This window comes from Asterias rubens, chromosome 22, assembly GCF_902459465.1.
Source record: "Asterias rubens chromosome 22, eAstRub1.3, whole genome shotgun sequence".
NCBI classification, from domain to species: Eukaryota; Metazoa; Echinodermata; class Asteroidea; order Forcipulatida; family Asteriidae; genus Asterias; species Asterias rubens.
In genome coordinates, this window is record NC_047083.1 from 1,074,056 (window position 1) to 1,097,961 (window position 23,906).

Sequence of the window (23,906 nt, forward strand, 5' to 3'; positions counted from 1 at the left end):
TTCACAGCTATGTAGTTGGGAGTATCACTTGACGAGCAAGACGACGCTGGATTTTGTTCAAAAATTTATCAGAAACCGATATTTTTGAACTGGAAATAAAACAACACTGGATATACATAAAGTGACCTTCTTCTGTGATTTGTTTGGACGTGTAAACAATTTTGTGCAACTTTCAGGCTTTTAACTTAAAACTTTACTGGACAAGTTTTAGTAGATTTTTTTAAGCGGGACAATTGCGGCAAAGTCTTGAAGTCAAATGCCTTACCTGATGATATTCTCTTGGGATTTTTAAACCAGGTGCTAAAATGTGATGTCATTTTTTACGCTGTCATAAACGGTGATCTCCAGATTATCTTCAAGGAATCCTTGTGGGATTTGTGAAGATTTCAAGATCAACAGATTTCCGTTACCAGGATATGAGGTGGACAATTGACCATGAGTGTCTGTGTTTATTTTAAAAACCAAAGCCAATATTTCACAGTTTTACTGAGTGCTTTTCGTTTATGTGCAGAATTTTGAAATGTTGCCTTTTTGAAGTTCAAATCAGCTTTGGAGGAAAGAAAGAGTTTTCAAGTTTGACTTTAACCACTCCCAGGTTTCAGGAATCCAGACTTTGGATTGTATAATTTGTTGGAGTTGACGTAACTGGACATGAATATGACCATGAATGTCTGGGTTTACCGTGAGTACAGTGGATGACGAGACTTCAACTCTCTAAAACTCTGAAGACATTTCTGTAATGAGATGGTACAGCATGACAAAGTGTGTCTGTGAACATTATATCAGGTGATAAGCAGTCTGGTCTTCAGAGAACTGTGAGTGCAGGTGATGACAAGACTCCAACTTTCTGAAACTCAGAAGACAATTGTATATCAACATGACTCCAACTCTCTGAAACTCAGAAGACATTTGTTTATTACGACGGTGCAAGCGTGACAAAGTGTGCTTGTGAACATTTTTTGAGTGCACTTGGTGAAAAGCTTTGAAATCTCTGTTCACTCTAAAGATATTTGTGTAACGACGGTGGAAGCAACTCTGACAAAGTTTGTAAACGTTTTATTAGGTGTTTAGACACTTCCTCGTCTTTGCAGTCCAATGTCTGGGCAGCGACTTTGTTTTGAAACCACTTGTTCCCAGGAAGGAATTGTCTATCTAGTCACCTGATAAACTCACTGGAATAATAATGGGTCAAGTGCCATCGACAAAAGTTCAAATCAGGCGAAGGAAAACTTTTTCTCTTATAAAGACCACAGTGTCCCCAGGGAGACCAGAGAAATTCCAGTACAGACTGAGCGTGGTATGTAAAGCTACAGATACTTGGAGTTGACATTTGACATTTTATTCTAAGGGTGTTTTTTAAAGGGTCTGTACTTGGTGGTAACGACTCTGAAAATTAATGGCAATATTAACTGACTTAGGATAGTACACAGTACATTTTGCGAATTTTGTTACCTCTAAGTACTGCGGTGATGGAAAAAGAATTTACTTTTTATCCCCCCAAATTTGAATCTGGGATTAACATTTCTCACATTGTACAGTATATTCCTCAGATTGTGTGTTAAGGATTATCGTTCTGCGTGGACATATTCGTTCCGGATTTTCGGTGATATCGCAAATATAAAAAAAATATATATGCAAAAATTAATATCAAAATCAAAATCAAAATAATATATATAAAAATATATGCAAAAATTTATTTCAAAATCCAAATCAAAAAAAGAAAAAAAAAAAAAAATCAATAAATAGTTTACTCCAATGATGTAATTATTATTATTTTTTTCTTCTTTCAATTCCAGGTGAATGGGCCCACACCGGTGGTCTCCTCGGAGCAGGTCCAACGTCTAGAAGGAGATAAAGAGTCCCTGGTGCTCCAGCTAGCCGTCCTAAATGACCAGGTGGAGGCACAATCAGAGGCCATTCAAGAAATGGAACGAGGTCTGGCCGATGAGGCGGTCAAGCTGACCAAAACAGAAGCCATGCTACAAGAGGTAAACAAATTTGCCATTAAAGTGCCTCAGTGCCTTAAAGCCATTGGACACTTTCGGTTAACAGTGTTGTCCAAAGGCCCCAATTCGTGTATCACAACATATATATAAAATAACGGGAAAACCCACCATTGTTTCTGCACGTTTCGCCATGTCATGTGTTTAAAATAAATCCGTAATAATTGTTTTAATGTTTTCTCAAAAAGTAAAGCATTTCATGGAATAATATTGCAATAGAAGTCTTTCACCATTACCTTCTGTAAACCCTGTAAGTTATTTGTAAATCTGTGAACTTTTTTTTGTTTTCTGTTACGAAAGTGTCCAATGGCTTTAAAGCAAACTTTTGATTATTGCGGTCTACAAACGACCCCTTGAATATGAATGAATGAATGAATGAATGAATGAATGAATGAATGGATGAATGGAAAGGCGCTGGGCCAAATTTCATAAAGCCTGTAAGTACAAAAACCTGCTAAGCACAGAAAAATATTGCCTAATCGAAACAGGGTACCAGCCAAAGTTCCATTAAGTTTGACTGGTGGCCCACAAAATTCTTGCTTAGCAAATAAGTTTGTCTATCGGTAATTTCTGCTTAACAGCTTTACGAAATTGGGCCCTGGACACTGTTGGTAATTACTCAGATTTATTGTAAGCGTAAAAACTTACTTGAGAGCTGTTGATAGTATAAAACATTTTGAGAAACCTTAGCCACAATAATTACTGTATCATTTTTATTTTGGGAAGTTTACTTATAAATAATGAAAAAATAACTTTTTTATTATTTCCTTGGCCACAATAATTACTGTATCATTTTTATTTTGGTTAGTCTACTTGTAATGATGAGAAACATAACTTTTTTCTTCTTACCTTGGCCACACATCTCCCCTTAATGTTTTCACATGAAAATGTTCTGAAATGCGACATTGGAAGATGAGTAACAAATTTGCCAAGATTTAAGTCAATTACATTCAACACTTAGTGCTTTCCTGTGAAACCAGCAGCTGGCTTTTGGAGTGATGTCTCTTAGCAGAGGTGTTGGGCTTCAGTCAAGATTCAAGGGCAGCGTCTTGAAATCTGAGACACTCATTTCAAGGAGTATTTTATCTTCCCTGAAGAGGAGCTTTTAATATCCCCAGCAGGGCCCAAATGTCATAAAGCTGAACATAAAGCTGAGCAGAAAACACTGTTGACAAATTTCTTTGCCAAGCATCTTGAAATCTGAGTAACTCATTTCAAGGAGTATTTGCTCTTCTCAAGAAGAACTTATAACATCCCCTCCAGGGCCCATATCATAAAGCTGATAAGCAGAAAATACTGCTAAGCAAAAATTGAGTGAGGCACCAGTCACCCAATGCACACTTAATGTAATTTTGGCTGGTAACCTGTTTCTGCTAGTCCAGACTGTTGTGCAATCAGAACTTGAGTCCGATGCAATAGATCGCTCAGCCACAACACATCTGTCACATTCCCTTTAAGTTCAAGTTGACCTGGTGTTGGCCTCGATGCCCCTTACAACGTAAACACCTCAAATACTTTCTGATCTTATGAGGGAAGTCCAGACATTTCCTTTAAGATATTTTTTTCAAGCCTGACAGTCCCTTTAAGATGGTTTATATTTTATGACAGATGGCAGGTTTAACACCCAAATCCCTGACGCTAATAAAAACGCAATATTGTTGATGAATTATCTTGGCCATCACCCCCTCTATCCCTTAAGCGTTTAATGTCAATACTCTTCGAGCGGTGGTAGAAAATTACCATCAAGAGCTTTAGTTATAAAATTTGAAATAAAATTTTACAAATTCTCTCAAGTTAAGTACATCAGTACAGTATACGTACATTTGACATTAATTGATAGATGACTGTATTCTGGCGCGCAAATGAAAAAGCTGTGCTTTCTGGAAGATGTAACAATGGTGTAATTTATGTATCCGGGTTACACACAACTTAATTTGAGTTTTTAGAGTCGTTGAGTTTGCAAAAAACTCAATAAGTTTACAGATGTTACATGAGCAGAGCTTGAACTTCGCTCTTGAAGGATCAGTTGATGTGGGTGCCGGGGGTTATTTCGAGTCCTGCTGAGTTTACAGAAAATCACTGAACTTGCAGAATTTCACTGAGTTTGAATAAAAAAATCCACCAAGTCTTACAGAAACTCACTGAGTGCAGATACTGAGTTTGACAAAAACCCTCTCACTATCATAAACCTCAGTGACGTTCACAACTGCATTAACCTTTAGACATCGCACATGTACATCTGTGCTCTACATGTTCATCTTTCACCAAATCATTCTTCACGTTAGGCATAAAGGAGCAAATATTCCTACCAATGCTCGCCCCCAGTGTTGCAAGTCTTGGAAGAGCTTCAAGAAATATTCCGGAATTTTAATGACATCCTCTCTAACCCTGTGGCCTAAATATTGTTTCCTTTATAATTAGAGCATAGCACTTTGTACTGGACATATGGACACAGTTGTTTATGAGGTGCTTAAAGCAAGGATCTGATGCCTGAAAAAGTTGCTAAGCAATATTTCTGGAGAAAATTAAGAGCACTTCAATTCAAATAAAAAAAATCAGAACAAAAACTATGGGAGCTTTTTAAGAGGGTACCAATGAAAAGACCATGGCACAATTTCATAAAACCTACAAGCGTTTAAATTTGGTCAGCAAAGAACAATTTTGCTGAGCTGAAACTGATTACTAGCCAAAACTGACAGTGTTTACAGAACATTGTTGCCACTTGTTTCACACTTTTTTTTTTGCCTAGCAAAAAGAAATTTGCTAAGCAGTATTAAACAGCTTCATGAAATTAGGCACAGGCACCATTTTTTCTAGAGTTGCTCAAAACCTCTACCCTCACAAATCATTATGATTATTATGCTTTGCGGAAAAACTACCAATCACTGCAACTAAACCTCAACAGCTTATCTTGTCCTATCTTTTGGATATCACATTCCCAAAAACAAAAAATATTTATACTGCACAATCCCTTTAAAGGGAACTTACATTATACCTTTTTTTTTTTTTTAGTCCTTTGATTGTTTTTATCCTATATAAATGTTGGTATAAAAATACAATAAAACTAAACTGTGAAATTTAATTTCAAAAGGTGGTTGCATTTTTGGGGATAGCGCCAAAAATCCGTAGCGGTTATGTCTAATGCAGGAAGAATAATCTGTTATAAGAATACTCTATAAGTAGAGTTTCCTGAATTAAAATATTCTTGGGGATAAAACTGATATCTTTTTCCATATAACCACATTACTTCAAAGTGAAAGTACTTATCAATTGCTTTATACTATCAAAAATTGCTGTACTTCTTAACCAAGTAGGTTCAGGCCTGATGCGACACCGAGGCGATGAAAGTGATTGCCTCCATGCCCCCTGGTCAATGCCTTTGTGCCCTTGAAATGCCCCAGTAGAAATTTACAATTTCTTCATAGGGTGCTTCCCTACCAAGGAGAAGAAAATGCCTTGGTGCCCTTGCCCTCTTAAAAACGAAGCTTACAGGCCTGTAGGTTTATTGCCATTCACTTCATTCAAGAGTGATTACTAAATGGATACATTCCCTTTAAAGTTCCCGCAGAGTTTTGATTATTATTTTTGTCTCCATGGGTTATAGGAGATGATGGCTCGTGCGGAGTTAGAGTCAACCAAGCTGAACCAGATGACAGAAGTCTCCAACCTTAGGATACGTCTGAGCACCGTGGAAAATGACTTAAGTAACTACAGGGAAAGGACGTTAAAAGCAGAGGTAAGACCACAATTTTATTAATTTTTAGAATTTTTTTTTCAAGGAATTTTATAATGGCAAATTTTAAGTTGTAAGTGAAAGCATTAATTAGTCGCATTTTTACTTATTTGTTTATGTTTGACTTTGAAGTGAGATGAACACAAATTAGATTTATGTAGCAATGAACTTTGAATTCCTTAGTTACATGTAAGACCAACAATTTGTAGCATTTTTTTCCAGGGCCTTTTTTAAATGGTGAATTTTAAGTCATAGGCAAAAGCATAAATTAGTAGAATTTTTACTTATTTGTTTATGCTTGACTTTGAAGTGAGTAGAACACAAATTGAGTAGCATTGAACTTTGAATTGATAAGTAATTTAGGCTTATATTTAATTTTACAAATTTTGTTTTTCTTACAGTCACTCTTGGAAGAAAAGCAGAAAGAATCGGGCGAGCTCTCTGTGAAGTATCAAAAGAGTCAGGTAAGGGGTGGATTTCACAAAGAGTTGGGACTATTCAAAACGCATCTAAAACGCACACAACTTTGTGTGACAAGGGTGTTTTTTCTTTCATTATTTTCTCGCAACTTCAACGACCGATTGAGCTCAAAATTTCACAGGTTTGTTATTTTATGCATATGTTGAGATACACCAAGTGAGAAGACTGTCTTTGACAATTACCAATAGTGTCCAGTGCCTTAAAGGCTGGTTTATAGCCGGTGGCGCATTGGTCCCGCGATGGAAATCGTGGTGCGCGATCCTAAAAAAAAACACAGTTTATAGTCATCGCTGAGTCATATTAACTCTGTTTTTTATGACCACCGCGTCAAGATTTCCATGACTCTAACCCGGTCTTTACTCACAAACTTTTTTCTTGTGCCGTTTTTCAACAGAACAAGATCTCAGAGCTTCAGGGGGAATCAAACACGTGGCAAGAGAAATACATGCAGAGTCAGGTGAGAGCGTCAATATTTAATTCTTGTTGTGTTTTTAGTCACGCTCAATTGACGTTGACATTTAGATCATTTATATACGAGCGGGGGAAGACCTTGGAAACCTTGTCAAGAGGGGTTTAAATAATTTAGTTTGGTTTCCTGAACTGTCATTATCCTTTTGTAAGGAGTTATTTCTGTCACAGATGCATTTAAAGGCTGTTGTAGACTTTTTAAAGAGGCCATTGTCTTCATTTCCTTTGACAGTGACTTAGTCTTTAGAACACCCCCCCCCCCCCAGCCACTGGGCAAGCTTGTTGGTATAAGGGTAAGACAGTCTGCTCTAGCAATGCAAAGGATTGTGTGGAACTCGGCACTTTCAAAAAAGCCAGAGTTTGTCTAGCGTGACGTTAAGGGTCATGAATTTTTAAAAAATTGATGATTATTTTGAAGGGGTGTTAATCTTGAGTTTTGCGTTCCATTGGTGAAATGTTTGGTTGAGCTTATTTTTAAAAAGTTATTTTTTTGCATGCCAGTTGGTTGTTGATAATTGTTAAATATTTAAATTGGTTTTTGCTTTAATTTTGTTTTACAAGTTTTGAGGTGTTTTGAATATTTTGTACAAATTATCTGGCCTCAAATGAAGTTAAAGCAGGGCTCCATTGTCAAATTAAGTGTTGTGATTCACTCATTTTCCAAAGTGAATCCTTATTTAAAAATAGGGAAATCTAAAAGTCGCTAACCTTACATTGACTCTTCTTCAAATGCCACATAAAGACACTTCAAGTGTAATTTTTGTTAATGGCGTCACATTTAAAAAATATGACTTGTATTTTTTTGTTCAGAAAATTTTGAATTACTTTCTAAATTCTGATGATATTTAAAATCCACATTGAATTTTGAGTTTATGCCTGACTCAGAAATTCCTCTTTGAAATTTACAGACCCATTTTGGGGGCTGTCTGTAATTTTGAAATTTCGCTCTGAAAAGCGATAATAAAAATAGCTGTGTTAATCTGATAGATAAAACAAAGATAATAGTGGTGGTAGCACTTAGGCCCCCCTAATAATTAAATGAAAAATTAACATGAGCTTTGCAGCAACACCTACTTGAACACTATTTTAATCTGAGGTTGAAGACCTTTATTAGGTCTTTATCTATTAGAAAATGAGTTCATACACAACTTAATTAAACCTTGGAGCCCCTCTTTAATTACATGTATATGTATATGACCCCATGTTGACTGTAAAGTGAAGATACAAGTCATACAGTCTGTTTGAAACATTACAAAGTTTGTCAGCCATAGACTTTGAAATGCTTCATGAGGTTAAAGGCAGTGGACACTATTGGTAATTACTCAAAATAATTGTTAGCATAAAAACTTACTTGGTAATGAGCAATAGAGAGGTGTTGATAGTATAAAACATTGTGAGAAACGGCTCCCTCTGAAGTAACGTTGTTTTTGAGAAAGAAGTAATTTTCCACAAATTTGATTTCAAGACCTCAGAATTAGATTTTGAGGTCCCGAAATCAAGCATCTGAAAGCACACACCTTTGTGTGACAAGGGTGTTTTTTTTTTCATTATAATATTATCTCGCAACTTCGGCGACTAATTGAGCTCAAATTTTCACAGGTTTGTTATTTTGTGCATATGTTGAGATACACCAAGTGAGAAGACTGGTCTTTGACAATTACCAATAGTGTCCAGTGTCTTTAAAGGCGTTCAACATCAGGACCCAATTTCATGGTTCAACTTACCGTTAAACTCTGCGCTTACGACCCCCATTTCCTGCTTAGGTGCAAGCAAAAAAAATAATTAAAAATATTTAAAAAAGCAAAGCCATTACTCCAACTTTGTTTGTTGAGGTGTTTGTTGCGGTGTTTGTTTGTTTGTTTGTTGTTGCTTTTTTGCAATATTTGTAGTACAATATTTACCTTCTGTTGTTGTTTAGACTAGTGTTATAAATCATTCTATATGCAGGTGGTTGCCCTCTCCATTTCATGTTATTTTTCATTTGCAAAAAATTCCGTAGAAGATGTTTTCTCCCCCGTGTTCCTCCATCCATTGTTCATTTTCACCTTTGACCTTTTATGCAAACGAACGTGCCAAAACGTAGGTGAAGCTTGTCCGTACGCAATCTGAATGTGCAGAGGTTAAATGTCGACTAAGACAGTGTAGTGTAAGTTGTAGCAAGAGGGCGCTTTTGCCGTTGGTCTGTGAGGGCACTTTGCCATTTTACTTAAGTGCCTGCAGAGGTTTGTGCATGCTTAGTGGTATTGGTTAAGTCAGGTTTGCTGCTTGAAAAGATACGAATGAAAGAGCATTTCTGTGTTAATAAAAAAAATAAAAAATAGTAAATATTCCAATGGACCTTATGTGTTGGTGTCATCACTTCGCCATCTTAGAGGTAAAACAAGGATAAAACAACGGTAACTGCATATCCCTGATGCGCAGCGTATAGGATGAACCAATGAGCAACCTTCTTTTCAACTCTATCTGAGGGCGCTCTTCTCAAAAGAAATCATGTGCATAAGGTCCATTTTCAACAAACTATTTCTCATCCTTCTCGAATTAATTCCAAATTGCCTCTCGAGATTAATAAATCAGAACTGAAATTCCCTGTTGGAATGAAAATACCTCAGGATCATAAATACTCACCATAGACGCCACCCTTTAAATTAGAATCAGATGACAGACATGAAAACTACCTGCAGGACTTAACAACAAACTCATGTCTTCTCATGTTACATTGTCAAGCACAAGTCAAGCTAGAGTTTCCAATAAGAGTAACTATAAATATAATATGGAAATATTGACTGGTATGAGGGGCATAGTTGAAATTAAAGGCCCAAGGTGATGTCAAAACCATGACTATGCCCGAAGCGAAGCTGAGGGCATAGCCACAGTTAACAATTATTTTGAATAATTACCAATAGTGTCAAATGCCTTTAACTTAATTGGAGACAGTTGAACACTAGATGGCAGCAGAACATTTTCTTTGTTTACACAATTCTGAGCATGCTCCGTTTCCAAGAAGAATGGATTAACCTGGTAAAGTCTGCTGCCACCTAGAGTCACCAAAAGTCTGCCATTAACCCCAACAAACTCGAGGGAAATTTCAAAGAGTTAATCATACAAATTTACTAAGCGCTGAAATATTGCTTAGTAAATATGGGTTACTGGTCATATTTGACTTGAGGTCTTTGTTGAGACTTTAAGGCACAGTTATGTTCTTTTTTTTGTGTGTTTTGGCAGAATGAATTGCATCGGTTGTGATTATTATTTTTATGCATGATGAATGAAGTTTGGCCAATGTCGTGGAATTTCTTAGTTTTTTAAGTAAACTAAATGAATATGTGGGATCGGTAAAACCGGAAACTAACACACAAGAAAACATTCTGCATGGTTTGATGTGTTATCAAAGAAAACACACTGATCGGCATTTAATTACAGTGTGAACCTGTTGCTTTGTTTTTATACAATAAATAGCGGAGTTGAACACTTCTCTGCAAATCAAAGACAAAACAAGATTGTGTGTCTAATGTTTTTAACACATTTTCTTGTAAGAGAAATTTGTGACATTGGTAGTAGATTTTAGCATGGTTTCAGTTAAGCTTCATGAGATTTGATACATAGCACTTACATTAAGCATGTCAAGAGTCCATAGTCCAGACTGTTGGTTGATGTTGTCATGGAAATATGCACTACCAGGTGTTTTTTTTCACAAACTGCACTGAGCTATTCTTTTACTTGTGTTAAGTCAAACTTTCTTGCACTTTCAAGTTTCACAAACTTTCTCTCTTGAATATACTAGAACCACTTTAGATTTATAGCCCTTTTCACAAGAAAGCAAAAAGCAAGGGTCCTTTGCTGAATTTTCTCATGCTTGAGAAATACCACATAATGTACTTCATGTAAATAGGTATGAGATTTCCCTATTACCTGGCATCCTTACAAAATCAAAGTGAAAACAAATTTCGTACTGCAGAAGAATGTTTGTCAGAGGATGTCCACAAACTCCTCAAGTGGAGGCAAGAAAGCTCTGTTAAATTTTAGGAAATGAATAATTTAGGAAAGGAAATGAAAAATACTTTTTGTTTGAACAATTAAACATTGACAAGTGCAGGATTTGAACCTGCGACCTGATTAACCCGGCTCTACCAACTGAGCCATCTAGCCCTAATGTTGGCGATCTCCTAATTTCGTCAGTATCTTTGTTCGGGGGTGCTGGTCATAAGCAAAATCGATCAAGTGCTGTTACATACTCCACAAAGCTGAAATCCCTTTCTGACATTAAGAAAACATTTAAGTAACTAATTTTTGCGTTCTCTGTATTTTGTCAGTATCGTTGTTCAGGTTGCCAGTCAGAAGCAAGATTAAACACTTCAAATTCAGCAAAAATAAAATCCTTTTCTGAAATCCTTTTCTGAAATCCTTTTCTGAAATCCTTTTCTAACTTTGTTGTTTTCTTTTTTTGATGATTGGACAGGGGGAGAATGAGAGACTTCAGGCGGCTCACTACAAAGAAGTGGATTATGGTAAATATTCTAAGCCTTGTACATGTACAGAGTTACATTGCACCTCGTCTATGGAATTCTTTGCAGCTTGACCCCGGAACATAGAACAATCCTTTGAGTCTTTAAACGACAGGTTAAAACTCATCTCTTCAAATGGACATTTTAAATCCTAGACTTTCAGCATTACCTTGACAAAAACAACCTACATGACCTATGACACAACCTTTAAGCAGCTAGGGCCGAATTTTATATTATAGAGCTGCTTAAGCACAAAAGTAGCTAAGCACAGCAGACTTCTGCTTACCAGAATAAGGTTACCAGCTAAACTACCATGTCACATGTACAATTAGTGACTGGTTTCCTACTCGTTTCTGCTAAGCAGGAATTTTGTAAGCATAAGTTTTTGCTTAAGCAGCCCAGGGCCCAGGTCAGATGGTTCTGGAACCACTGTAGTCACTCTGTAGTCATGGTTATTCTAACCTTTGATATATAAATACTCACAAGTTGTTTACAAAGTCAGACTAAAGGATATGGGGTGAACACTATACAGGAAGTGATTGCACGCACAGGAAAAAGATACATGATATTTGGGGCTTGAGACAAAGTCCATACAAATGTCATTGTACATGTATACAGACTTGTACACTACGGTTGAGTGACTTTGGTTGTGGAACAATGGAGTCAAATATGGACTTTGTGTATGTAGAATATGAGGACGAGCCATCCGGTAAGAGGCCAATTTGGCTGGCCACTGGCTGGAGTGTGGCCGGTAGCCAGAGTGTAGGAAAAGATTTAAGTTCTGGAGTTAGATTAAGTGATACAGATGTTATTGTTCAAAAGCTTGTGGACTTTGTTAATATGATGTTGGTTGATGAACAGTGAAGTCAAACATGGAGGTTGTAGACTGTGGCCCTTTTCGAAACCATGGCTTCGGCTCCAGATTCGGCTCAGGCTAGCTTGGCCCCATGGTTGATTTGTCAATTGCGTGTGCTTTATATGTACATGCTCAGGATTTCAGACGTGAGAATGGAGCCTGAAGCCGAATCCAAAGCCGAAGCTGTGAATCCCAAAACGACTTATATGATGATGAGCCACCTTTGGCCAAGGCATATATTTATATGTTTCTCTGTTTTACATTTTCTTAATTTCCAGCCACCGAGATTGAGAAGTTAAAAAGAGCAGTCGAGTCCCTGCTGGCCGCAAACAATGAGAAGGTAAAGATGTACTCACTTCTTATAAAAGTATAAAGCCTCAAGTTTCCATGAAGAACTTCTCAGATTCATTCAGAAGACTGCACATTGAAAAAAAAAAAAATAAATAAATAATCCAGCCCAGCCGTCGATTTCACCAAACTCTTCCTAACTTAGATTAATCTTAGGACTTAGGGCGAGTTAAGTTCTATATCCGTTGACGTAGGACGCATTGAACCCATCCTAAATTAGTACGGGTTACTCGTCCTAACTGGAGATAGGACTCTCGTCCTAACTGGAGATAGGACTAATCCTAGCGTTTCGGGAAATCGGCTGCGCTATGGGCAGCGCGCCGTATCAATACCTCTCGTCACTAACCCCTGGTAAGAATGTTCTGAGAAACAACGCTGATTGACTCCTAAAAATGACTACTTCTATGCGCATGCTTTTAACATACAAGAACGAGGTTGATAACCCTCTTGTTGATATAGTTCAGCTCTCAAGGATATTTTAAATTTCTACTCGGCTGCAGCTGTATAGTGTAGTTGCTTGGCTGCTCTCAAGCTGGCATTTATTCTAGACGCAAAATATTAAATTTTGTTGCTAGGCAGCCTTCAGTGAACCTTAGCGATTATCAGGTTAAAGGGGGATATTAATGGCTTGAAAGGATTAAGAGATTAAATGAATTGGAAATCACCCAAATAATCTCTTGAGCCCAGGAAGGCTGTACGCTATCTAAAAAATTATGTGCATTAAGTTATTGAGATTTAAGTTTGTGGAAAGAAAACCCAAATTTGTGGAATGACTGAAAATTCTGACTTTTTTTTCCCGGTTTATATTTAGGATAAAAAGATTGACGATCTGAAGAAGAGTGTCTCCCGTTATAAGAAGGTGCAGGAACTCATGCTGACTGCCCAGGGTAGAAGAGGTTAGTAACACTTACTGGCCCTTACTAGTCCTTACTTAAGACTAGTCCTAGGAGATGTTGAAAGTGTATGGCTAGTCCTAAGTTAGAACAAGTAACTCGTTCTAACTCAAGATGAGACTAGCCTTAACTCTTTGTGAAATCCAGCCCTGGGATGTTGCATCAGTAACTTACCTCTTAATCTTCAAACTTTGTTTCAGCTGATGGAAGCATGATGGATGATGACCCGATTCGCTCCGATAGCTTCTCAACGAGTAGCTCAGTGAGTATGGCCGACACTGACGAGAGCTCAACCAATAGGAGGGAGCCTAGAATGGAGGTATTGTTTACTTATCCTTCTTTGTTTGTTTGTTTGTTTGTTTGTTTGTTTGTTTGTTTGTTTGTTTGTTTGTTTGTTTGTTTGTTTGTTTGTTTGTTTGTTTGTTTGTTTGTTTGTTTGTTTGTTTGTTTAGATGGTTTTCTCCGTCAAGGGAAATCGGGAAAGCTCCCGTAAGAGGATATAAACACCAAGCTGGCAACAGCCAATCTCTCTCATTTGTTTGTTTGTTTAATAAAAATAAAAATAATAAACCTCATTAACTATTTTTTGCATTAATACCCTTGGTCCTTTTGGTAGCAATCGTAAATAAACACGGTTTAGATGATCTTCCCTGTCAAGGGAACTCGGCAAAGCTCCCAAGGGGATATAAACACCAAGATGGTAACGGCCAATCTCTCCATACAAACATTGGTTTAACGTCTGTGATTATAAATTGCACAAATCAAGAAATTGGTTGGTCTCTAAAAATTATGACTCTAAAAGGTTTGTCAAATGTTGATTATAAAATACTTTGCATCAAATTTCAAAGAAAATGTTGATAAATACCACCTTCGGGGAGGGAGGGGAGTCGTCAAAAGTAGTTCTCTCTGAAATGTTGAAATCTTTGGCAAGTCCCTCAGTCGTGTAGTGGCCTACAGTTAAGGAAGAACACCCATCTTTGTAAAACTTTCAATCAAAAACTTTTGCCAGTTTTGACACTGGGAAAGTATGTAAGTTTTGACCTCTTCTCCTTTACTGACAGAACCAACCAGATGTTGCAACTAAATCCACCCCCGAGGTTATCCTGAGAGTGGGATCACCCCTTCATTCACCAACAGATACAGATAGGAATAACTCACTTAATCGGGAGGTGCCATTAGTAGGAAAGGGGTCGACAGAAGATGATATTAAGTTTCAGAAGAGAAAATCTGCAAGCCTCGAGGATCTTAAGCCTGGAACGTTGTCATTTACGGTGAGAAGTTGTTTGTTTGTCTTTCAAAAAAAAAGGATAATGAAAAAAGTTTTGAGTTTGTGAATGAAGCATCCATTGAACTCTCTAATTTTTTGACTTTTTATCAGAAAGTATTTTATTGCAGGGTTTAAAAATACTTCCTTTAATAAAGGAACGTTTGATACCAAGAAAAGATAAAAAATTCACAAGGCTCGCTTTTAAAATGGAAACATCATTGTTTGCAATCTAAGTCAAAAAAAAAAGTTTCCAAAACAAATTTACCTGAGCAAGATTTGAACCAATGACCTCAGGATTATTGTGCCGGCTCTACCAACTAAGCTATCTTTTTAAAAATAAACAAGCGATCTTGGTAGTTACAAATTTAACCATTTCATTTCACAAACACTCCTTATTTGTTTGTTATTTCTCAGAATGACTCAACAACCGCTGCCCATCATCAGGGTTATAGCACCCTCCCATCCCCCCGCAGCAAGAGTAAAGAGTTCCAGTTTACCCAGCCCAACCCGGTGACAATGACGCAACACCAAACCATGACACAAGGTAGCCCAGAATCTAGGCGTGAACGTAAGGACCGCTCGGGGTCCTTCGGTAGGGGGCTCTTTAAGGTGCGGGGCTCAAAGAAGACGTCCAGCGCACCTAACCTGGGTGAGGGTCTCGCTCTGCATGCTTGCACTCATTTCATGTGGCATTTCCTGACTGGCCTAGGCTATCGTAAAGGGGTTGACTTGTCAGTTTGTGACACTTGGTGGCACTATGTGACATTTGGTGACGCTATGTGAGATTTGGTGACACTTACATTTTGTGGTTACACTGTTACTTTTAGTGACACTTACAGTTGGTGACATTTGGTGACACTGTGTGACATTTTGAAATGCATGTGACACTTGGTGTAACTTGATGTAACTTGGTGACAGTTGTTGACACCTGTGACGTCTTGTGACAACTTTCCTTTCCAAAAGTCAAATTGACATTGGACAATTTCATAATTCTTCTGTCATTTTGTCCAATGTCTACATTTAATTTTCATGTGATGTACAAATAAATTTCTTGGTTTTGCAAATATTTGCCTCATTAAGCTTCAGGCAAGTACTCCTCTTGACCAAAAATGTCTTCAAGATAAAAAAATCCACTAAAAATGAAGCTTTCTTCACAAGGGTAAAGATTAAGAACACCCGTTGTTTTCTTTACCAAGCTAGTCACAGTCTTAGATCTTATCTAAATTCCTGCTAAAGTCTCCTTTTAGGATAGCCTCGGCCATGTTAACACATTAATATTTTTATGTTTGTGAGTTGTTTGCCTGATGTTTTATATTTATACGCTGTCATTGGAGACGTTTTTCTGTGTACAGTTTACATGAATGTAGTGATGTCAATGTGGCATGGTTGACCACGCACGGCCTGTGGGTATGTATGTTTCAAGTCTAATAAAAAAACAAAATCATTTGTTCAAAAATCATTTGTTTTGATGAAGTCACTTTCCACTTGGGGTGATGTGTTTTTTTCAACAAAAGAAGACGAAAAAGCCAAACAAAAAAGGAATCAATATTTTTGTTACATTTTCAACAGCGCAAGCAATTAATGTTCAGTTTTTGAATTGGGAGGACAAACTCCAAATAGGGAAACCCACCAGCCACGCAATCAGGAAGGGACTGAAACCCCAATCCACAAGCAAGACTCTGGTTTGAGGTGGGATTCGAACTAGTGTCCACAGAGGTAAAAGGCATGAAAATAAACCTGATCCCCTTTTGACTAAATCCAGTTTTGGCGCAACCCAAAAAATAAATCCACAAGAGTTTAAAAACTGGGGTAAAATCCTAAAAGAGGATTTCTTATTCATCCAACAATTGGATAGTGAATGATTAGTTTTTAGCATGATGCTGTCAAACTGCTTGAAGGTATGTATGATTCCATTTACTAAAATACCAAAAAAAGGTTTGCTTGGTTTATAAAATAATTAACAGCACTTGAAGAATCTGTCTTGGTAAGTATTTGTCAAGTTGTTTGAAGTTGCACTGCATGAATTAACCAAATTTAAAACTAGCAGAATTTATACATTTTTTTTTTTTTTTTTTTTTTTACTTATTGTTGGCGATAAAGATTATACCAATTTTATTAGAACTTTTAAACAAATTTGTCAACGAGGTGTATCCTTATAATTCCAAGCAGTTTTTTTAAAGATAAATTGCAGCGTGCTTGTAGACAATTAAACCAGTACTAGGTAAAAGTGGTGGTTCGTCTTTGAAGAGATAGTCAATTGGCACTATCACTACTTTCCTTGCAGTGTCACATGTAAACCACACATTCTCTTCAACTACCGTTATGAATATTTATAGAAATTTTAAAATGAATATTCACAAATCTCATCTCACACTTTACACTTTTCAGCTCCACTTTGAATCACGGGCACATCACCTGCACCTTGCACATGCACACTTTGCATATTCAGACATGCATATTCAACGGGGGGAAGAGTCAAAGCTGAACTATCAGTCTGAAATATTGTAGCCCTGCACATTCACATGCACTGCAATGCAAATTTGCATAATTTTGCATATTCAATAGGAGATGAGTTTCATTCATTGCACTTTCACATGCTTAGTGCTCATGCAGAGCTCCAAGACTTCATGCATATTCAGCGAGGAGGAGGAGTTAAACCCTCAACTTCAAAGCTGCATTAGCGCAATTTTTTACTAAGTCTATTTGCACTTTTAGTTTATACAGCATAGAGCTTAAATTCAATCCTCCAGTCCATTTGTGAAGTTTCCTCCTTTTGTTTAAGGATTAATTTATGTAGATTTATTCATGTTATTTGCATCTTTTGCATGATTCATGTACTGCTTGTAGTGCCTTGCATGTGCTGCACCTGCTTTGCTTCTATGCACGAAAAGCCAAAATAAAGTTGCAAAAAAGGCTATGCTGCAGTCCTGTTTATCCCACAGAGTGACCCCTAATTCCCCCTACCCTGTACCTAATGTACCCTGTACCTAATGTACCCTGTACCTAACCCGTACCATGCCCATACCTAACCCATACCTACCCAATACCTACCTCATACCCGACCCATACCTAGTACACACCTTCCCCAAAACTACCCCTCACCCTTTCCATACCCACCTGCACCCAATTCCATACCTACTCCTTCCTACCCTATACCTACCATGTACCTACCCCGCACCTACCCAGTGCCTACCTCACCCTTACCCCGCACCTACTCCTTACCAACCTCATACCTTCCCCACCACATCCCCTTACCCCAAGTCTGTATGATGATGGTGATATGTAAACAATTGTTTATTTTGTATGTTATAAATTGTTCTACATTCGGGTTTGTACAAAATCAAGAATAATATAACGAAAACTGAACGTTTTTAAATGTTATAGTGCCCTCACTAAAGTCAAGATAAAGTAGGTCATTGGTGAACTTTGTGTTATGGCGTAAACCTGGATTTATATTTCCATTTTATGTTGACTTAAGTCCTCGGATTCCTGAGAACAAATACAAATATTTTTTCCAAAAGATTGTGAAAATGAGTTTTGGCAAATAAAAATCCAAAACAAGAAACTAACCAATATATTTTGAAAGATTGCTATAAACTTCTCATAATTATAATCAGAATTTTTTTTTTAAAGTAAACCAAACTGAAACATTAAGATTTTCACTGAAAATATGATGAACCTTTTTCTACTTATATTTGTCTGTAGTTCTTCTTCAAAGAAACACAAACAAGAACTGAGAATTGTATCGCTTACATTTGGTTATCCTTTATGTTAATGTTTCCATGGTAACCACAGCCTCCACAGAATCCGATAACGAGGACATCATTAGGAGGAATCGTCGTGTCAACTTTGCCGATCAACCGGATACCCCACCGGCTGAGAGACGGAAAAAGAAAGTTGGGATTAAGAAACTCTTCGGCAAGTGAGTGACTTTAAACAAAAATAAATTATTTTTAGAGGAAAATTAATCTTATATTTGTAGCATGTTGTAGTTCTGTGCTCAATTTCATAACTTCAGAAACAAATCCGTTCCTCTTTTTCAACCTTTTTGTGTAAGCAAGCTATTGATACTTCATCTACATATATAGATTTGCTTTCTTGTATTTGATTTTGTACGTGCTCTAGAATTGCAAGGGTTCGAATCCCACCCTAGTAATATGCCTCTCAGGAAAGTACTGAGTATACAGAGCTAACTTATGGGTAAAAACCCAAATTAATATTCTATATCCCCAAATCCAAATTTAACATCTATTATATTTGCTGTTTGTTAAGAATCTGTTATTCATAACAATTGTTATAGATTACGCAATTCAGCCTTTAAGTGCGATGGAAAGTATCCTGAAAACGTATCCAAATCAAATCAAACAAATTCATGAACAACCTCCTGTTGACCTCTAGGTGAGGGCACTCTACTCAAATGACATCATGTACATAGACCTTTTCGCAAATACTGGGGCGTGTGCGCGTAAAGCTTGAAATTAGGTGCATTGTGGTCTAGCTGGTGATCAAATTTGATCCATATCTATCCCACAATGCACCTCATTCAACAGTCTGCGCTTGCGCAACGGTATTTGCGAGAAGGTCTACAAAGGTTTTTGGCTTCTTGTCTTACAGGTTGAAAAGGAGTAATTCAGCCACTTTGACCTTTGCAGAAGAGGATGAAGATTCGTCTATTGGGTTCCAACGTGGAGGACGATTAAGAGCTACTGCTGGCCCTAGGATTGGTTGGGCTGGATTTAGAACCAATAAGTAAGTCAGTGAAGTTTGAAGCTTTGCAGGGCCCAATTTCATAGAGCTGCTTAGCACAACAATTTGCTTAGCATGATATTTTGTCCTTGATAAAAACAAGATTACCAGCCAAATTTCCATGTGATTTTCAGAAGAACAAACAACAGCTGAATACCAGTAACAAGCAATGTGCAACAAATGTAAATTTGGTTGGTAATTCTGTTTTTATCACAGAGGACATTTCATGCTAAGCAAATTTGTGTGCTTAGCAGCTCTATGAAATTGGGCCCAGGTGTGGTAAATGAGAAGTTACTATTACTAGTTACTGTGGTCGATTTCACAAAGAACATATATTAAAAACTTAACGGTAGTCCTAAGCCTAACTCGAGATAAGACTAGTCTTAACTCTTTGTGAAATCTACCCTTGGTCTGCTGCCAGTCTGGTCTGCTACTTATTTGGTTTGGTGGGACCTGACCAAATTTCCCAGGATTGTTGTAGTTTTCTACTCTGCAGCCGAAGGATGATGATGATAACTATTAAACTTGTGGGTACAGCCATGTGTAAATCTCTTTTGGAAGGAGTGTTTGCTCTGAAAAGAGCCGGTGTGGTTTCAACATTCCAAATAGTATACTCTGCTGGTCTTTAGGAGAATGCATTGAAGTTGAGCAGAGAATTGAAGTACTTTCTTTGTCTTTACGTTTTTACATGACATATTTTGATTCTTTGTTTACCTAGGGACTCCGACGCACCCTTTGCTAAGTGGGAAAGTGACCAGGTTGCAGCGTGGCTTCATGACATGGGGCTTGGTCAGTACATGTCAATGTGTCGGGTGTGGGTCAAGAATGGAGCTACTCTACTCAAAGCTTCACCACTTGACCTAGAAAGGGTAAGTCACCTCTATCATTCTACCCTCTTCAACTCTTGGTGGGTTGAATAAATAATGATAGTATAAATCTTCCTTTAAAATACTAGTTGCTGAGGTGCTGTAGTTTTTGAGAAATGAGTAAAACAAGTCACCAAAATTATTTTCGTCCCTAAAGACGAAAATTATTTTAGCATGTAAAACGTATTTTTGTAACACTGTTTCAAAAACTACAGCGCCTCGGCTACTAATATTTTAAGGTAAGCTTTCTACTATCATTATCTTCAAATGGTGTAGGTTTAATGTAAATCTGTGGACTTTGTGTTTTGTGTTACAAAAAGTAGAAACTTTCCCTCAATATCACTGGTTGTATTTTCTGTGGTTACCATAGGAACTGGGCGTCAAGAACGTCCTCCATCGTAAGAAGATTCAGCTCGCCCTCCAAGCCATCGGTTCTGAAGAGGAAGATAAATTCAGTCTCCTTGATCACAACTGGGTCTTGAGGTGGTTGGACGATGCGGGTTTACCTCAGTACAAGGATGCCTTCAGTGAAGCAAAGGTTGATGGGAGAATGCTGCACTATCTGACTGTGGTAAGTAAAGGGGGTTGGAGGTGAGAATAGGCTGGTGCCTGTGTGTGATAGTGATGTAACTGGTGATACAGGGATGGGGAACAATACAGGGTTACCTCAGTACAAGGATGCCTTTAGTGAAGCAAAGGTTGATGGGAGAATGCTGCACTATCTGACTGTGGTAAGTAAAGGGGGTTGGAGGTGAGAATAGGCTGGTGCCTGTGTGTGATAGTGCTGTAACTGGTGATACAGGGATAGGGAACCAATGTTGCCTGCATTATTTTTAGTTTTTGGTTAAAGAATGATCTTTTGGTTATAACATGGTTCTTGTTACCTAAGTAGTCTGGCACCGTTTTCTTTTATCACTGCTATAAACATGATTAAGTCATTGAATCAGACAAGAAATTGTGGTTTTTTTTCCAGATTTAAATTTTTTTGGGTGACAGGTTGACTTAGTGTGGTCCCTTTGCTCGTGTGAGTGCTTTAACCATTACATTACACAGGGTAAAAGACAAGATGTGTGCATCATTATGAATTCGTATATATACAAATTCATTTTTTGGTGATCGGGTTACCAGTGTGAAGTAGTCTGGGCCCTTTCTGAGTATGAGTATTGTAATCATTACTGCAGACAGGATATAAGACAAGATTTATTTCATTGATTTTTAACAGGATGATCTTTTGTTGATGCGGGTTACCAGTGGCATGCACCATGTCAGTATAATGAGAGGAATCCAATGCCTGCGTCTTCATCATTTCCAGCCTAACTGCCTCCGTCGCCGACCTACAGATGAAGTAAGTCCATGGATATGATTTCTCCAGTTTTAACCAGAATTTTTTTTTTTTTAACCCCCCCCCCCAATAACTTGGATTCATAAGAAAACGCAGATAAAACCATATGGAACACCCCAGAGTAGAGCTTTTTAAACTAAAGATAAATATATGGAAGATGGAACGGCCCAGTGAAAAGTTTGTCAAATTTGTTTCAAAGTTCTGTTCAAAGTTGTTGATTTGGGGTATAAAATCCCTTCATAACCTTCATTAACCTAATTTCAAGATTTTGTTAATTGTATCCCCTTTTTGAAATCGTGTCTCTGTCTCCGCCTTGGACTCTGTCTGGGCCCAATTTCATAGCACTGCTTAGCGGCCGATTTTGTGCTTCATAGCGCTGCTAACCGTAAGTACACGAAAAGGCATGCTAACCTTCCGGTGCTTACCGCACGGAAATAAATGACGTCACAATGTAAATCCACGATAAACACGCAACATGACCGCCCAATTTTTCTGCTAACCTGTGAAATACGCTAAGGCTTAAGCAAATTTTTCTGCTACAGTAAGCACGCAAATTTGCTTACTGTTAAGCAGCGCTATGAAATTGGGCCCAGGTTATAATAGCCCTGTATCAAAAGTATTTGACAAGGTGTCAAAAGGGGCCAGTGTACAGTACCTTTATGTCATGATAAAATGAATTGAATATTTGCAAGTTTAACATATATTATAAAATGAATTGAGTTTAATGAATAGGGTAGATGGCCTTAGCTTTCGATCCAATCCGGACCTTCTTCAGAGGCATAAGACAAGTACAAATAAATACATATCCATTTATAGAAAAAGAGAGGGGGAAAGGGATTAAGGAAAGGATCCAGAAAGAAGCGGGAAAATAACAGCCAATCAAAGTTCCTATTTCAGAAACAATATTGGGGGCTATGAACCAATAGGAGTGAAGTGGCGAGGACAAAGGATGTTTAGAATGAAAGGAAGGGTTACTGGACCATAAAAGTGGTAAATGTATTGTTCGACAACAATGGAGGGAGACATGAAAGGGTAGGATTAGAGAGCAAGTTGCATCATGATGCAACTAACAATGGTCAATTAATAAGAATAGCAAGATCAAAGGTATGATGATTTTAAAAATAGGTATGAGGGACCTGTGGGAAAAAAGGGGGGGGGGTTACTTACATCAGATAGTTACAGTGATGAATTTATAAAAACAACTTTAAACTAGGTGAGTTTAATGAATTGAGTTTAACGATATTAAATTTTAATACCAGTCTTAGGCCATGTCTGAAACTAAGACTTAGGCTACAACTATGTCCGCCTATTCTTCAAAACTAGCAGACGCACTCATCTAGTTGTAGCTGTTGCCGAAATGTCGCCGTTTCAGACATGGCCTTCGGTTGTGTCCGACAGTTGACTTGGGATATTAAACTTGCTTCCAGTCTTCCATTGTGTCCAGCAGTTTTGACCAATAACATTAGACTTGATACAAGTCTTCCAGAGCTCAATACCATTTGTTTCCTTTCACAGAACTGGTTTCATGAGGTTAAAACAATGCCCCCCTGGAGTTCAGAACTGGTAAACAAACAAACAAACCAACCAGCGATCAATGGGGCATGCTCAGTGTGGTGTTTACGTATATTCTTCAGTTATTTTGTTTTTCTTTCATTTATTCTTTTGCTGCATGGCTGTATCAACAGATCTCATACTCAAATGATTAGATTCTAAAGGGTAAACTCTAGCTATGACCTCACTTGACCTCATCAACGAGGTCAAGAGAGGTCACAGCTACCCATTAGAGTCTACCAGTTAGATTGGTCATGTGATATTCAATAAGCCATTTGGGAGTTTTATTTGAATAATGTCTGTGATACAATGACTTGCTTGGTCACAAGTACATGTAACTGCTTATGTTTGAGTTCCTCAGACTATAGAGACAGTTACTTTGTCACATGGTTTCATACAAGCATTTGTACCTCCAGGGCCCAATTTCATAGAGCTGCTAAGCACGAAAATTTGCTTAGCATGAAATTTCTTCCTTTATAAAAACAGGAATGCCAACCAAATTTCCACGTGACTTTTTCAGGAGAAGAATACACCAGCTGAATACCAGTAAGAAGTAACATACAGCAAATGGAAATTTGGTTGGTAACCTTGTTTTTATCATGAAATAAATTTCATGCTAAGCAAATTTTTGTGCTTAGCAGCTCTATGAAATTGGGCCCAGATGAGCAAACCCTGGTACCATTGTGGCATAAACATTAATTCAGAATTGTTTTTGGGTGTTCCCCGTCTCTTGTAACAAAAGCTTGCCCCTAATCATGTGACATATCAACTGTCTCTTTAGTCTGATGAATTCAAATTTAAGTGATAACATGTAGTCAACCATGGTACCAGACAATATTCAAATCTTGCAC

The 23,906-nt window shown here is 37.6% G+C and overlaps 1 protein-coding gene across 3 annotated transcripts in view; it reads left to right on the plus strand.

Moving 5' to 3' along the window:
* The window catches only part of LOC117305001 (liprin-beta-1-like), a 46,790-nt gene that overhangs the window by 14,243 nt on the left and 8,641 nt on the right, over positions 1 to 23,906 (plus strand). The window contains exons 4-19 of one of the 3 annotated variants that reach the window (XM_033789676.1): positions 1,797 to 1,988; positions 5,608 to 5,739; positions 6,138 to 6,200; positions 6,611 to 6,673; positions 11,141 to 11,189; positions 12,321 to 12,382; positions 13,202 to 13,286; positions 13,484 to 13,602; positions 14,345 to 14,554; positions 14,965 to 15,199; positions 18,346 to 18,472; positions 19,165 to 19,299; positions 20,015 to 20,165; positions 20,533 to 20,733; positions 21,385 to 21,507; positions 23,020 to 23,067. In XM_033789676.1, the coding sequence (XP_033645567.1) occupies positions 1,797 to 1,988; positions 5,608 to 5,739; positions 6,138 to 6,200; positions 6,611 to 6,673; positions 11,141 to 11,189; positions 12,321 to 12,382; positions 13,202 to 13,286; positions 13,484 to 13,602; positions 14,345 to 14,554; positions 14,965 to 15,199; positions 18,346 to 18,472; positions 19,165 to 19,299; positions 20,015 to 20,165; positions 20,533 to 20,733; positions 21,385 to 21,507; positions 23,020 to 23,067 (1,995 nt within the window). The remainder of the gene's footprint in view (positions 1 to 1,796; positions 1,989 to 5,607; positions 5,740 to 6,137; positions 6,201 to 6,610; positions 6,674 to 11,140; positions 11,190 to 12,320; positions 12,383 to 13,201; positions 13,287 to 13,483; positions 13,603 to 14,344; positions 14,555 to 14,964; positions 15,200 to 18,345; positions 18,473 to 19,164; positions 19,300 to 20,014; positions 20,166 to 20,532; positions 20,734 to 21,384; positions 21,508 to 23,019; positions 23,068 to 23,906) is intronic. The other 2 variants (XM_033789678.1, XM_033789677.1) reach the window with 2 other exon arrangements.